This window comes from Pongo pygmaeus, chromosome X (genome assembly GCF_028885625.2).
Source record: "Pongo pygmaeus isolate AG05252 chromosome X, NHGRI_mPonPyg2-v2.0_pri, whole genome shotgun sequence".
Taxonomy (NCBI): Eukaryota; Metazoa; Chordata; class Mammalia; order Primates; family Hominidae; genus Pongo; species Pongo pygmaeus.
In genome coordinates, this window is record NC_072396.2 from 106,636,597 (window position 1) to 106,651,298 (window position 14,702).

Below are 14,702 nucleotides of genomic sequence, written 5' to 3' on the forward strand. Positions count from 1 at the left end.
TCTATTGATGATGAAAATAGTGATGGTGTAGGTGAAATCCTGCTCCCTGTACCAAGAGGCCTAGGTGTTGAGGGTCATGGGTAATGACTAGTCCCTGAGGTGCTGTGTCATTCAGGCAGAAACACAGGTTGTTGACATAGAAAAACTGAAGTAAGGAGTAGGGTATTAAAACTTTTAGAAATACTATATTCCAGGTATTATACATTTTTATCTCCCTTGATCCTACCATTTTTATTACCATGACTCATATCAAGTGTTAGGAGAAGTGACTTTCCTCAGAGAAAAAATAATGTGAATTACTTTTCAGGGACTCAAGCCCTGGAAATACTAAACATCCCAATATTTTTCTATCCCATCATGTGGACTTTCAATAGACTTTCAATGTCCTCACGTATACTGTTTGTATTTGCTCTTAAATAGCAAACTATACTACATTTTAAAATTAAAAAGCTATAAAATTTGAAATGTCTTATGTATAGAGATATATGTATATATACATATGGCTTTATATACATATAACTACATATTAATGTCTTTGGTATAGCTTTCTCCATATATAGCATACACAAATTGTGCATAAATAGCATACAAATTATTTATAAGTGCATATATATATATATGCACACATATATACATACATACATACATACACACAAAAAAGGTGTAGGAAAGTATTTATGACCTATATTGAAGACATGGGGTTAGTATGCTTGGCATATAAAGATCTCTTAACAAATAGAGAAATTGGCAAATAATAACAACAGAATGCACAAAGAACTATGTAAATATACAATAAATATTTGAAAATGTGCTCAACCAAATGAAATGGCAAATAAAAATCCAGAGATATCATAATAAGGAAAAGAGGTAAGGTAATATATTACACAGAGGGTAATCACGATTTTGCAAAGAAATGTATTTTACGTGTTTATACATTGGAGTGTTTTTATATCTGAGAATACATTAAAGAAAGAGAAACAATCTGAAGAATATGCACCAAGTGATTAACAGTGAATGGATAATTAAGTACCTAAAATTGCTACTAACAATTGCTAACATGTGTTGGATCTTTCAGCGCTCAAGCAATGCCGTGAGGTGTACTTAGAGAATGCGTTAAGTCACTTTTCTTTTTGGTAGAATGTAAGATTAGAAGTGTGAGTATTCCTTTAACAGTAAAAATCAACTTGAATCTCCAATGGGCTTTCTGGCTAAAAGTTGAAGGCCAAGTAAAAATCTTGGAGCAAGGGCATTTTTTTTTTCTCCTTGCTTCAACTTACTGCTCATAGCGCCTGCCACTCAAAAAAGAGAAATGAAGCCTGGCGCTAGTAAAATACTTAGGTTATTCTCTGATATCCTCATTTTTTAAGGTGTATATAAGATACCTTTTCTCCTTTGGATCTTTCAAATGTCTGAAATTTCCTAAGATAGTTACATAAGTCATAAAACAGCAGTTATTATGAAAATGAATGATGATTTTAAAATTTTATCAGTTGATAGACATACTTCAGCAGTAAGATCATTACTCAAGGAGAACTACAAACCACTGCTCAAGGAAATCAAAGAGGAAACAAGCAGATAGAAAAACATTCCATGCTCATGGATAGGAAGAATCAATATTGTGAAAATGGCCATACTGCCCAAAGTAATTTATAGATTCAATGCTATTCCCATCAAACTACCATTGACATTTCTCACAGAATTAGAAGAAACTATTTTAAAATTCACGCAGAGCCAAAAAAGAGCTTGTATAGCCAAGACAATCCTAAGTAAAAAGAACAAAGCTGGAGGCATCACACTACCTGACTTCAAACTATACTGCAAGGCTACAGTAACCTTGTAGAACAGCATGGTTCTGGTACAAAAACAGACACATAGACCAGTCGAACAGAATAGAGAACTCAGAAATATGACTGCACACATACAGCTATTTGATCTTCGACAAACCTGACAAAAACAAGCAATGAGGAAAGGATTACCTATTTAATAAATGGTGTTGGGAAAACTGGCTAGCCATATGTAGAAAACTGAAACTTGACCCCTTGCTTACACTTTATACAAAATTTAACTCAAGATGGATTAAAGACTTAAATGTCAAACCCAAAACTGTAAAAACCCTGGAAGAAAATTTAGGCAATACCATTCAGGACACAGGCACAGGCAAATTGCCAAAAGCAATTGCAACAAAAGCAAAATGTGACAAATGGGATCTAATTAAACTAAAGAGCTTCTGCACAGAAAAAGAAACTATCATCAGAGTGAACAGGTAACCTACAGAAGAGAAAATTTTTGCAGTCTACCTATGTGACAAAGGTCTAATATCCAGAATCTACAAGGAACTTACATTTACAAGAAAAAAACAAACAACCCCATTAAAAAGTGGGCAAAGGACATGAACAGACACTTCTCAAAAGAAGACATTTATGTGGCCAACAAACACACGGAAAAAAGCTCAACATCACTGATCATTAGAGAAATGCAAATCAAAGTCACAATGAGATACCATCTCACACCAGTCAGAATGGCAATTATTAAAAAGTTAAGAAACAAGAGATGCTGGCAAGGTTGCGGAGAAACGGAAACACTTTTACATTGGTGGGAATGTAAATTAGTTCAACCATTGTGGAAGACGTTGTGGCAATTCCTCAAATATCTAGAACCAGAAATATCATTTGACCCAGCAATCCCATTACTGGGTATACACCCAAAGGAATAGAAATCATTCTATTACAAAGATACATGCACACGTATATTCATTGCTGCACTATTCACAATAGCAAAGACGTGGAACCAACCCCAATGCCCATCAATGACAGGATTAAGAAAATGTGGTACATATACACCATGAAATACCATGCAGCCATAATAAAGAGTGAGATCATGTCCTTTGAAGGGACATGGATCGAGCTGGAAGCCATTATCCTCAGCAAACTAATGCAGCAACAGAAAACAAATACTGCATGTTCTCACTTATAAGTGGAAGCTGAACAATGAGAACACATGTACACAGGGAAGGGAAAAACACACACTGGGACCTGTCAGGGGTTGGGGGGGGGGCGGTGAGGGAAAGCCTTAGGAAAAATAGCTAATGCGTGCCAGGCTTAATACCTAGGTCATAGGTTGATTGGTGCAGCCAGCCACCATGGCACACGTTTGCCTATTTAACAAAATGCACATCCTGCACATGTATCCCAGAACTTAAAAAAAAAAAAAAAAAGAAAAGAAAAGAAAATGAAAATTAAGGGCTGGGAGCGGGGACTCCAAGGAACACAAAGTTTGTGGAATCGATTAGTATGTATCCTCCTATCTCAGTCTTGACTCTCTTTGCTGACTTTCCTACCTTGGGCGCCACCCCGAGACCGCCCATTTCAGTGGGCCTCTGTGTTTGGAGAGATGAACTTCGAAAGACTGGAACACTTCCGCCTGTCAGGCCAGAAGAAATTTCCTGACACCACAGCTGGAAACCCGTGTGCATTTCAGTTCAGGAAAGAATGGTAGGCTTGGTGGGGGGAGCTCCCGCAAAAGGGGAACTAATACAGAAACACTCTGGTATGTCTCTGCTTCTCTTGTTCCAGCGCCGTTTTCCCTATATCCGGAATTCGCCCTTGCGCATTCCAATACCTGAAGCGACCACAGGGCACAGGACAGGGAGCCCTCCGACAGAAAGAGTCGCGGCGCTAAACAAAGCCTGATATCACTCCGCTTCCATAAGCCGGATCCCCATAAACTACGCTCTAGCTCCTCCCACTGCCGTTTGTGGGTAACCCGGACGTGGAAGAACCTAGTCTGCGGAGGAAAAGGTAGATGTTAAATGGTAACTACGCGCGAGGTTCTGAGGATCCCTGGGAACAGGAAGGAGAAAAGAATACCAAAAGTGACAACAGTTTGCCAATCGCAGTCTTTAATCTGATAAAGCGGTTATCTCGTCTTGAGTCCCAGGTGCGGGTCAATCCCCATACACAGCCGCCGCCATTGCCTCGAGTCCTTGTGTCTGACTGTCTGTTCCTGCTGCTGTATGACACAGCATCTCGAGGCAAGGAAATAAGAAAACTGCCTCTGATCCAAGCAGAGAAGGTCAGTGAGAAGGTGGGCATCGCTTGCGGGTGGATGTGGGTATCAGAGGTGAACACTGGATACGCGACCTGGTGATGGGAGGCGGGCGGTGAGAAGGAGAGAGAGATGGGTAGTTGGAATGGCACACAACAATTAAAAAAAAATGATCTACCTTTTTCTAGCTTGATTTCCATACACTCGGTTAACCTCAGACCATGCTTGGGAAGAAAAAGGTTGCAGCTTCTAGCAGGAAAAAGGCAGACTAGATGAGGAAGAGAGGGCTACTTCCACAGGCGAGGACAGTTGTCTGGGGAGCCCTGAGAGGGAGAGAATGTAAAAAGAGGTTGTAAATGTTTGATAATCAAGGCTCTGGATTCGAAAAGGGTCTCATGTCTTGGTTACTGGTCTGACCATTAATAACCACGTCTTTCTCTCTGTCTTTTCATTTGTTCTTTGGGTGTGTATCATGCATTTTTATGTGTAGATCTGTTCCTAAGTTTGCAGCACTCCATGTTTCTGTAAAGATCTGTAGGGGACAGCAGACCTCAAGGGGAGAGGAGGAGGAAAAGAACATTGGCCTGGTTTTTACAGAGTGGGTAGTACTTGGGAGGCAGTACTTGGAGGTGGTAGATGGCTAAGATTAGAGTAGGCAGGAGTGTAAGGGAGCCTCCAGATCTCTCTGCCAGCTTTCCTAACATGTCCTCCTTTACCCGCATTATGTTGCAGAAAATGATAGGCTTTGGGAGAGAGGAAGGAAACATAGGAACCCAGATGAAATATGGAAATAAATACTTTTCATTTTTTCCCCAGCCTCCGTGGTTTGTCTAGGCATTTCGTCCCTACTAACACCACTCCTACTACCTTGTAGGGATGTTTGAGTTGTCTCTGTATAGGAATTGTCAGACTTTGAGAATAGAGCAGAGAGGCTTGGAGATTTAGGAGTGGGAGAAAAAGGGGAGATAGAAAATGTTTGCCAAACAGGTACCTGTATCCAGAAAGAATCTGTGCCCTAGGTGCTGGTCTCTACCAAAGACAGCCTCAACTCTCTCCTGTGTCTTAATTTATTGGTCTCTGTTTTTGTGAATCCCTGTAGGTAGATCTGTCCCCAGGTCTGTGGAACTGTCAGTTGTGAAGTTTTGTAAAATGGCCACCCAACTTAAAACTAGGAAATTACGAAGAAGAGAAAATTGCCCTGTATCTGTTAAGATTGGTGTAAAGGTACAGGGACAGGGGGGCAACTTCTACTAGAGAATTCCATCTCTTCTGTTTTGTCATTTTACCAATTATTTCCCATCTGCCCCACCCCCTGCTGCTGCTGATTTAGTTGGGAGTCTTGGTAAATTGTGGGGGTACAGAATACTAAGACCTGCCTTTCCCACTGTCCACTTGCTTGTCCTGCTCTCATGCTTGAATCTAGTCTAATCTGAACGAGGGACATTCTAGGGCAATCACTGGTGGGCAATAGGAAGGAGGAGGAGGAGTAGCCCTGAAACAAAGCAGTGGGGGAGAGGGGACTAGGAGGAGGGAAACACTAGACAAAGTGTATCTGGAAAGGCAAGAATAGGGGCCAGGGACCAAGGTCTATCACCAGGAGATCAGTTTCCACATTCTCCTGTTTGTTTATTTGTCCATAGGTCTGCCTGTAGATCTGCTGTAGGGCTTGTCACCATTGGAAGCAAGGTAAGGAGGAGAAAGTTACTCCAGATCAGTGCAGGTTGGTATGAGTGTGGGTATTGCCTGGGTAGACCTGTAGGATGGAGTAGTGGAGAGCTGGTTGTCTCCAGCAGGGGTCAAGAACCACTAAAGGGATTCCTCAGCTTCTCATCCAGTTTTCCTTCTCCTTATGCTCCTGTTTGGTGACTGGAAAGAAGGTTGATGGCACTTGGAAGTGTAGGGAGTGGGTGAAATGAAGGGAGAGAGAGTTTGCTAATTATCTACCTCTCTCACCTAGCACTGAATCTCCATATTCTCCTGTCTCCCTGTGCTGATCAGCATGAGGAGAAAAAAGTTGGAAGAGACTGAAAGCCCCATTTCCTTCCTCCACCCCTAGGTCCTACTTCAGTGGCAGATCTGGTGGCCTTGGAGTGGCTGAAGACCACCACCCTCCACAGGGCTGGGCCCATGCACAACCATCCTTCCCTACCTTGAGTGAGCTTCCTCTGCATGTTTTCTATATCACTGGCAGAGCCTGTAGTTGGAAAGGGGACAGAGTGACTACTGGACTTTGTGTGAAAACACCAACCGGGACAAAACTTCAGTCAAGGCTGAGACGGGTGGGGGTATATAACTTGTCCTTACCTTAAACTTGGAACATGGTTGACTCTGGGACAGAAGCAAGGGCTAGAGGAAAGGCTGAGGCTGGCCTGCAAGATGGAATCAGTGGTCCTGCTGCTGCTAGAGTGAATGGTAAAACCCAGGCCAAGGCAGTGGCTGAGGCAGAACTGAAAACAGAATCAGTGACCCAGGCCAAAGCTGGTGATGGAGCAATGACCAGGACACATACAGTGACCTACAGGGAGGCTATGGCTGTGACAAGGGAAGTGATCAAGGTGGAAGATACAACTAAGACTAGAGTCATGGTTCAGACTAAGACAAAACCCCTGGCAGAACGCAGTATAGTGCCACAAACCAAGTCAAGGGCCATGCCTATGTCTAGGGTCAGTACTGTAACCAAGTCTGAAGTCAAGGTTGTTGCTGTCATTGAGGCAAATATTAAGTCCTATGCCAAGTCACATGATAAGGCCAATACTGGGTCCAGACCTGACAGAAGGGAAGAGGCCAGCATTGGGATGAAATCCAGTGATGAGGATGAAGAAAATATATGCTCCTGGTTCTGGACTGGAGAAGAGCCTAGTGTAGGGTCCTGGTTCTGGCCTGAAGAAGAGACCTCTCTTCAAGTTTATAAGCCCCTACCTAAGATCCAGGAAAAGCCCAAGCCCACACACAAACCCACACTTACTATAAAACAAAAGGTAATAGCATGGTCAAGGGCCAGGTATATTGTCCTAGTTCCAGTTGAGGGAGGGGAGCAATCCTTTCCTCCAGAAGGAAACTGGACCCTGGTTGAGACCTTGATTGAAACTCCTCTGGGGATTCGACCTTTGACCAAGATCCCACCTTATCATGGGCCTTATTACCAGACCTTAGCTGAGATCAAAAAACAGATTAGGCAAAGGGAAAAGTATGGGCCTAATCCGAAGGCCTGCCACTGCAAATCACGTGGCTTTAGTTTAGAGCCTAAAGAGTTTGATAAACTTGTTGCCCTCCTTAAGTTAACTAAGGATCCTTTCATTCATGAAATAGCTACAATGATAATGGGCATCAGTCCTGCTTATCCATTTACTCAAGATATAATTCATGATGTGGGTATTACTGTTATGATTGAAAACTTGGTCAATAATCCCAATGTTAAAGAACACCCTAGAGCTTTAAGTATGGTGGATGACAGCTCTGAGTCTTCCGAAGGACCAAAATCAGGGGAGTCATATATACATCAAGTTTGTAAAGGCATAATCTCTTGCCCCATGAACTCCCCTGTGCAGCTGGCTGGACTGAAATTACTAGGGCACTTGAGTGTAAAATTTGAAGATCACTATGTGATTACCAGTTATATTCCAGATTTCCTCACCTTGTTAAACAAGGGAAGTGTCAAAACCAAGTTTTATGTTTTAAAAGTATTTTCGTGTTTGTCTAAAAATCACGCCAATACAAGAGAATTGATCAGTGCCAAAGTACTATCATCATTGGTTGCACCCTTTAACAAGAATGAGTCAAAGGCCAATATTCTTAATATTATTGAAATATTTGAGAATATAAATTTTCAGTTCAAAACAAAGGCAAAGCTATTTACCAAGGAAAAGTTCACTAAATCTGAGCTTATTTCAATATTCCAGGAAGCAAAACAGTTTGGTCAGAAACTCCAAGACTTAGCAGAGCACAGTGATCCTGAAGTGAGAGATAAAGTCATACGATTAATACTCAAACTCTGAATACCCCTCTGTTCTCATAAAACCTCAAACAGTTTTTTGGAGTTGCAATATGAAATCAATGCATATTGTAATTATAAATTCAATACTTATGTTTTCCATGTTGATTGAGGGAGGCAATTTTATGGATACCAATTAATCTTGAGTTCCTGAACGTGTGCTGATTTTTATTGTGCTATATAATATAAATTGAGATATTTTTAGTATTTCTGCAGCGTGACCTGATAATGAATATTCATCCTGAGTAAGCTATACTTCTGTGCTTTATATTGATATAAGTGTATTCTTTTGAGATTTTATTTACATGTTGTTAATAAAGTTGCATGCTAAAACTGGTGAAAATATTGTCCTAGTTCTTCAGTTGAAATCTAGTCTGGGGGGATAAAGCACAGAGAGCATAAAGATGGTGAAGAACACTGCCTGTGTGTCTGTAGTGGGGCACAAACAAAACAAGTTCACATTGACAGATTATTTAGTTTCGACATACTTAAGAAGTAGAATCACTCTATGCAAGAAGACAGGACTGTGCTATTAGCTGTCTGTAGGCTCCTACTGATAGGGCTTCAAATGAGGAAAGAAGCCCTATCTGGGCAGCTCTGGGGAAGGGAGTAAGGAGGAAGGGAATACAGATGCTTTCATTGTAGTCTCAGTTCCAGAATTTGTGCTCAGCTTTTCACATAAAATGTCTCATCAGGATGCCTTGAAGCTTTTTAACCCCAAGAGTATTCCTGGTTCTCACCCCTATTCAGTAAGCCATGGACAGCTGCACAGGAAGTGTGGTTCTGAAGGGACCCAGCCCCACTGTACCTTCAACAGCTCCCTCCCTATCCAGGGGTATCAGATTTACTGCTTCATCTGGGATTCTTTTCCCCTGAAGTCCTGGGCCTCAGAGGAGAGTCTTTCTGGGGATTACCCACTGAAACTGCTTCATAGATAATCTCATCTGTCTCATCCTGGTGACTGTTTACTCCTTACCTTTGTTTTCTGGCCAATGTTTGGACTTGGTGATTTGTACCACAGTTGGTAGCAGCCCCTTTTTGTGCTGATTCTTTCTGGTCAGAGCTCAGCTCTATGTATGGCATAGCCACAGCATACCAAATTCCTTTAGAAGTGTGTAGTTAGGAAGAAATTAATTCCCATAAAACCCACTGTTCTGTCTATTTGCATAGTTTATAGAGCTGAAGCCATGTTGTCTATACTAAGCTTGTCCTGTTTATTCTTAACAAAAGCTAGGTTCTCTGCAAGGGTTTGTGGAATAGAATGACAATGTATAGTTTAGGATTTTGGGGTCACCTCTGCCTCTCCTACCCCCTGCCTCTTTTACTGTTAATTTACTGCCCAGAACTGGGAAATATAAATATTAGGATCAGTATACAAATGGTCTTTCTGTTGACCTTCCTCTCCTAACTTTTTATGCATTTAGGGGGAGGTCTAAAGTGGAAAATCTCAATATGGTGTAATGGATCCCTACTTTTAATAGCTATCTCTAGTTTAATTTCTACTAGGATCAGTTGTGAATCTATTGTGGTACATCTAAAAGTTTAAATGAAGCACAGTTAGCTACACTTGTGCATTAAGGGAAACAAGCAAGGTAGTTTTTTTGCAATGTGAAACTTCAATTTAGATGATTTTTGAAGTTCTTTATAACATTTTTTAATCCACAGAACTCCTGTAGCCTGTAATACCAGCTGTGGGTACTACTCTCAGTGTTGGAGATCATCAAAATACAATTGGACCAGACCCTTTGGAAATAATTCTGTGTCTCAAATGCCCTGTGGAGCACACACTTAATCAGTTGATGGCTATGGAATTTTCCAACATCAGCTAAAGAGAAGGGTGAGTGTGGGGTGTGTATGTATTTGTGTCAAAGCACAAAGTTGATGGTCTCTCCTTGGATGGGAATTGTGGGATGCGAAGTCATCTCCTAGATTGTTCATGAGGTGTCATCTGTTGATGGACACTTAGGTTATTTCCATCTTTTGGCTCTTATGAATATTGCTGCAGTGAACATTGGAGTACAAGTATCTGTTTGAGTCCCTGATTTAAATTCTTTTGGGTATATACCTAGACGTGGAATTCCTGGGTTGTATGATTTGTTTAGCTTTTTGAGGAATTACCAGCTGTTTTCCACGGTGCCTGTACCATTTTACATTCCCGCCAGCAATATGCAAGGGTTCCAATTTATCCACATTCTTGCTGACACTTGTTGTTTTCCATTATTATTTAAATAGCCATCTTAGGAGGTGTGAAGTAGTATATCATTGTGGTTTTAATTTGCATTTCCCAAAAGTCTTATGATGTTGAGCATCTTTTCGTGTGCTTATTGGCCATTTGCGTATATTTTTTAGAGAATGTATGTTTAAGTTCTTTGCTCATTTTTAATTGTGTTTTTGGTTATTGTTGCATTATAGGAGTTTTAAAATACATATATTCTGGATACATGCCCCTAATTAGCTATATGATTTGCAAATATTTTCTCCTGTTCTGTAGATTTTTTCACTTTTGATGATGTCATTTGATGTGCAAAAGTTTTTAATTTCAATGAAGCCCAATTTATCTATTTTTTTCTTTTGTTGCTGGTGCTTTTGGTGTCATATCTAAGAATTCATCACCAAATTCAAGGTCACAAAGATACCCCTATGTTTTCTTCTAAAAGTGGTATAGTTTTAAACATCAGAGTAATTAGTGTTTCTGTCACCTCAAACATTTATCATTTCTTTGTTTTGGGAACATTCAAAATCTTTTCTTGCTATTTGAAAATATACAATTATTTATTGTTAACTGTAGTCACCCTACATTGCCATGTAGATCATTAGAACTTATTCCTCCTATCTTGCTGTAATTTTGTATCTGTTAACCAACCTTTCCCTCCCCATTCCTTTCCCTATATTCTCTTAACTTTTAATTGAAAAAAAAGACCACAATAACTTTTGCACCGTCCTAATAGTAACCACTATTCTACACTCTACTTCTATGAGATGAGCTTTTTTAGCTTCCACATGTGAATGATAATATGTGGTATTTATCTTTCTGTGCCTGGCTTATTTCATATAATGTCCTCCAGGTTCATCCATGTTTCCACCAATGACAGGATTTCTTTCATTGTTATGGCTGAATAGTGGTCTGTTGTGTATATATACCACATTTTTTTATCCTTGCATCTGTTTATGGGTACTTATATTGATTCCATATCTTGGCTATTGTGAATAGTGCTGTGATAAACATGAGAGTGCAGATGTCTCTTTGATATACTGATATCCTTTCTTTTTGATACATACCCAGCAGTAAGATTGCTGGATCATATGGTAGTTCTATTTTTAGTTTATTGACAAATCTCCATGCTGTTTTTCATAATGGCTGTACTAATTTACATTCCCACGTACAATGTATAAGAGTTCCATTCTCTCTGCATCCATCCCAGCATTTGTTATTTTTTTTGTCTTTTTGACAATAGCCATTCTAACTGGGGTGTGATGATATCTCATTGTGGTTTTGATTTGCATTTCCCTGATGATTAGTGATGTTGAGTGTTTTTTCATATAATTTTTGGCCACTTGTATGTCTTCTTTTGAGAAATGCCTATTCAGATCATTTGCCAATTTTTAAATTGAATTATTCGTGTTTTTGTTGTTTAGTTGTTTGAGCTCCTTGTATAGTCGTGTTCTATACAATGTTTCAGTCAATGATGGACTGCATGTATGACAGTGGTCCCATAAGAATATAATACCAAATTTTTGCTGTACCTTTTATATGATTAGATACATGAATACTTACCACTGTCTTACAATTGCCTGCATTATTCAATACAATAACATTCTATACAGGTGAGTAGCCTAGGAGCAATAGGCTGTACTACGCAGCCTAGGTATGTAGTAGGCTATACCATCTAGGTATTTGTAAGTAGTACTTTTCTTCTTCTAAGTAGAAGAGCTTTTTTGCCCTTCTTCTTTTAGAAGATCTTAAGAAAATCTGAATCTGTGATAGTCTTACAATGGTGAAAATGTCTAAGGACACATTTCTCAGAATGTATCCACATGGTTAAGCAATACATGACTATATATTCTGGATATTAGTCCCTTGTCAGATGAATAGTTTGCAAATATTTTCTCCCATTCTGTAGATTATCTCTTCGCTCTCTGATTGTTTCTTTTGCTGTGCAGAAGCTTTTTAGTTTGATATAATCCCATTTGTCTATTTTTGCTATTTCGCCTGTGCTTTTGAGGTCTTATCCATAAAATCATTGCCCAGACCAATGTATTTCTCCTATGTTTTCTTTTTCTAGTAGTTTCATAGTTACATTTAGGTCTATAATCCATTTTGAGTTGTGCTAGGAAACCTGGATATCCATATACAGATGAATGAAACTAGACCTCTCTATCTCATCAAGTACTGCAGAATTTTGATTACAGTAGTTTTATAGTACATTTTGAAATCAGGAAGTGTATGTGCTCCAACTTTGTTCTTCTGCTTCAAGATTGTTTTTGTTATTCTGAGTCCCTTTCCATTCCATGTCAATTTTAGAGTCAGCTTTTCCATTTATACAAAAAAGTCTTTGGAATTTTCACATTGAAATTTTGCTTGGGGGTATTGCCCTCTTTATAATATTTAGTTTCCAAACTATAAAGACATAATGCCCTTCCATTTATTTTGATCTTTAACTTCTTTTAGCAATAGTTTATAGTTTTAGGTATGTAAGTTGTTCATCTCCTTAGTTAAATTTATTCCTGGGTATTTCATTCTTTTATATGCTATTGTAAATGGAATTATTTTCTTTCTTTTTCATATTGTTCATTGCTGGTATATAGAAACATAACTGATATGTGTGTGTTGATTTTGTCACTTGCAACTTTGCTGAATTTATTCACTCTAGTAGTTTTTTTGTGGATTCTTTTGAAATTTCTATCTATAGGGTCATGTCATCCATGATAGAAATACTTTATCTTCCTTTTTCTTATATGGTTACCACATATTTCTTTTTCCGGTCTAGTTGCTCTGGCTGTAACTTGAATAACAGTGCAGAAAACGGGCATGCTTGTCCTGTTGCTGATCTTCCCAGTGAAAGCTTTCAGTCTTTTACTATTGAATATGACATTAGCCGTGGGATTTTCATAAATGTCTTTTATCATGGTAAGGAAGTTCCTTTCTGTGCCTAACTTTATGAGTGTTTTTTTAAAGGATATCAGGTTTTATCAAATATCTTTTTTGTATCAACAGAGATGATCATGCGCAGATTTTTTTGTTCTATTCAACTGGTATATTACATTGTTTGACTCTCTCATGTTGACCACCCTTGCATTTCTAGGATAAATCCCACTTGGTCATGGTATATAATCTTTTTAATATGCTGTTGGATTTGTTGTGCTGGGATTTTGTTGATAATTTTTGCATCTATATTCATAAGGGATATTGGTACGTAATGTTTCCTTGTGATGTCTTCATCTGGTTTTGGTATCAGAGTAATGTTGGCTCCGTAGAATTAGTTAGAAGATATTCCCCCTTCTACTTTTTAGAAGAGCTTGAGAAGGATTGTTGTTGACTCTTCTTTATGTTTGTTGGAATTGTCTAGTGAAACCGTCTGGTCCTGGAATTCTCTTTTTGGGGAAGTTTTTGATTACTGGTCTAATTTCCTCACTCTTTATGGGTCAGTTGAGATTTTCTATTCAGTTCAGTGTCTTTTCTATTCAGATTTGGAGTCCGTTTGTATAATTTACACATGTATTTAAGAATTTGTTCTCATTGTTCAATTCCCACCTATGAGTGAGAATATGCGGTGTTTGGTTTTTTGTTCTTGCGATAGTTTACTGAGAATGATGATTTCCAATTTCATCCATGTCCCTACAAAGGACGTGAACTCATCATTTTTTATGGCTGCATAGTATTCCATGGTGTATATGTGCCACATTTTCTTAATCCAGTCTATCATTGTTGGACATTTGGGTTGGTTCCAAGTCTTTGCTATTGTGAATAATGCCGCAATAAACATACGTGTGCATGTGTCTTAGGGGAACATCACACTCTGGGGACTGTTGTGGGGTGGGGGGAGGGGGGAGTGATAGCATTGGGAGATATACCTAATGCTAGATGACGAGTTGGTGGGTGCAGTGCACCAGCATGGCACATGTATACATATGTAACTTACCTGCACATTGCGCACATGTACCATAAAACCTAAAGTATAATAATAATAATAATAATAATAAAAGAAAAAAAAAAGAATTTGTTGATTTCATCTAAGTTATCTAATTTGTTGGTGTATAAATGTTCATTGTGTACTTTTAATCTTTTAAAATTTCTGTGTGGCTGGTAATAATGTTCCCCCTTTCTGGTTTTAGATATTTGTGTCTTCTTTTTTTGTCTCTAGCTGAAAGATTGTCAATTTTCTTTATCTTTTTGAAGAACCAACTTTTGGTTTCATTGGTTCTCTCTACTGTTTTTCCATTCTCTATTTTGTTTATTTCTACTCGAATCTTTATTATTTCCTTCCTTCAGTTAGCTATGGGTTTCGTTTGCTCTTCTTTTTCTAGTTCCTCAAGGTGTAAAGTTAGGTAATTGATTTGAGATCTTTCTTATTTTTTAATGTAGGTGTTTATAGTATAAACTTCTCTCTGACCACTGCTTTTGCTGCATCCCATAAGTTTAGTTATGCTGTTTTTGTTTTTATTCATT

At 38.9% G+C, this 14,702-nt stretch overlaps 2 protein-coding genes and 1 long non-coding RNA gene across 9 annotated transcripts in view; 2 read left to right on the forward strand and 1 right to left on the reverse strand.

Annotated features, from left to right (window-relative positions):
• Positions 1-3,728, reverse strand: part of LOC134739033 (uncharacterized) — a 29,820-nt gene extending 26,092 nt beyond the window's left edge. Inside the window, exon 1 of the long non-coding RNA XR_010125411.1 lies at positions 3,338-3,728. This is a non-coding gene — a long non-coding RNA (uncharacterized LOC134739033). The remainder of the gene's footprint in view (positions 1-3,337) is intronic.
• A 53-nt stretch (positions 3,729-3,781) lies between these two features.
• The window catches only part of GPRASP1 (G protein-coupled receptor associated sorting protein 1), a 69,129-nt gene continuing 58,208 nt past the window's right edge, over positions 3,782-14,702 (forward strand). For 2 of the 7 annotated variants that reach the window (XM_054470627.2, XM_063660284.1), the window contains exon 1: positions 9,792-9,872. The gene's annotated coding sequence lies outside the window, so the exon portion shown is untranslated. Of the gene's footprint in view, positions 4,072-5,684; positions 5,731-6,100; positions 6,199-9,700; positions 9,873-14,702 lie in introns of those variants that run through there. The other 5 variants (XR_010125375.1, XR_010125376.1, XM_054470625.2 and 2 more) reach the window with 5 other exon arrangements.
• Positions 6,322-8,378, forward strand: ARMCX5 (armadillo repeat containing X-linked 5). The gene has a single exon (XM_054470629.2). The coding sequence runs from the start codon at positions 6,363-6,365 to the stop codon at positions 8,037-8,039; it is 1,677 nt and encodes a 558-aa protein (XP_054326604.1). The 5' UTR covers positions 6,322-6,362; the 3' UTR covers positions 8,040-8,378.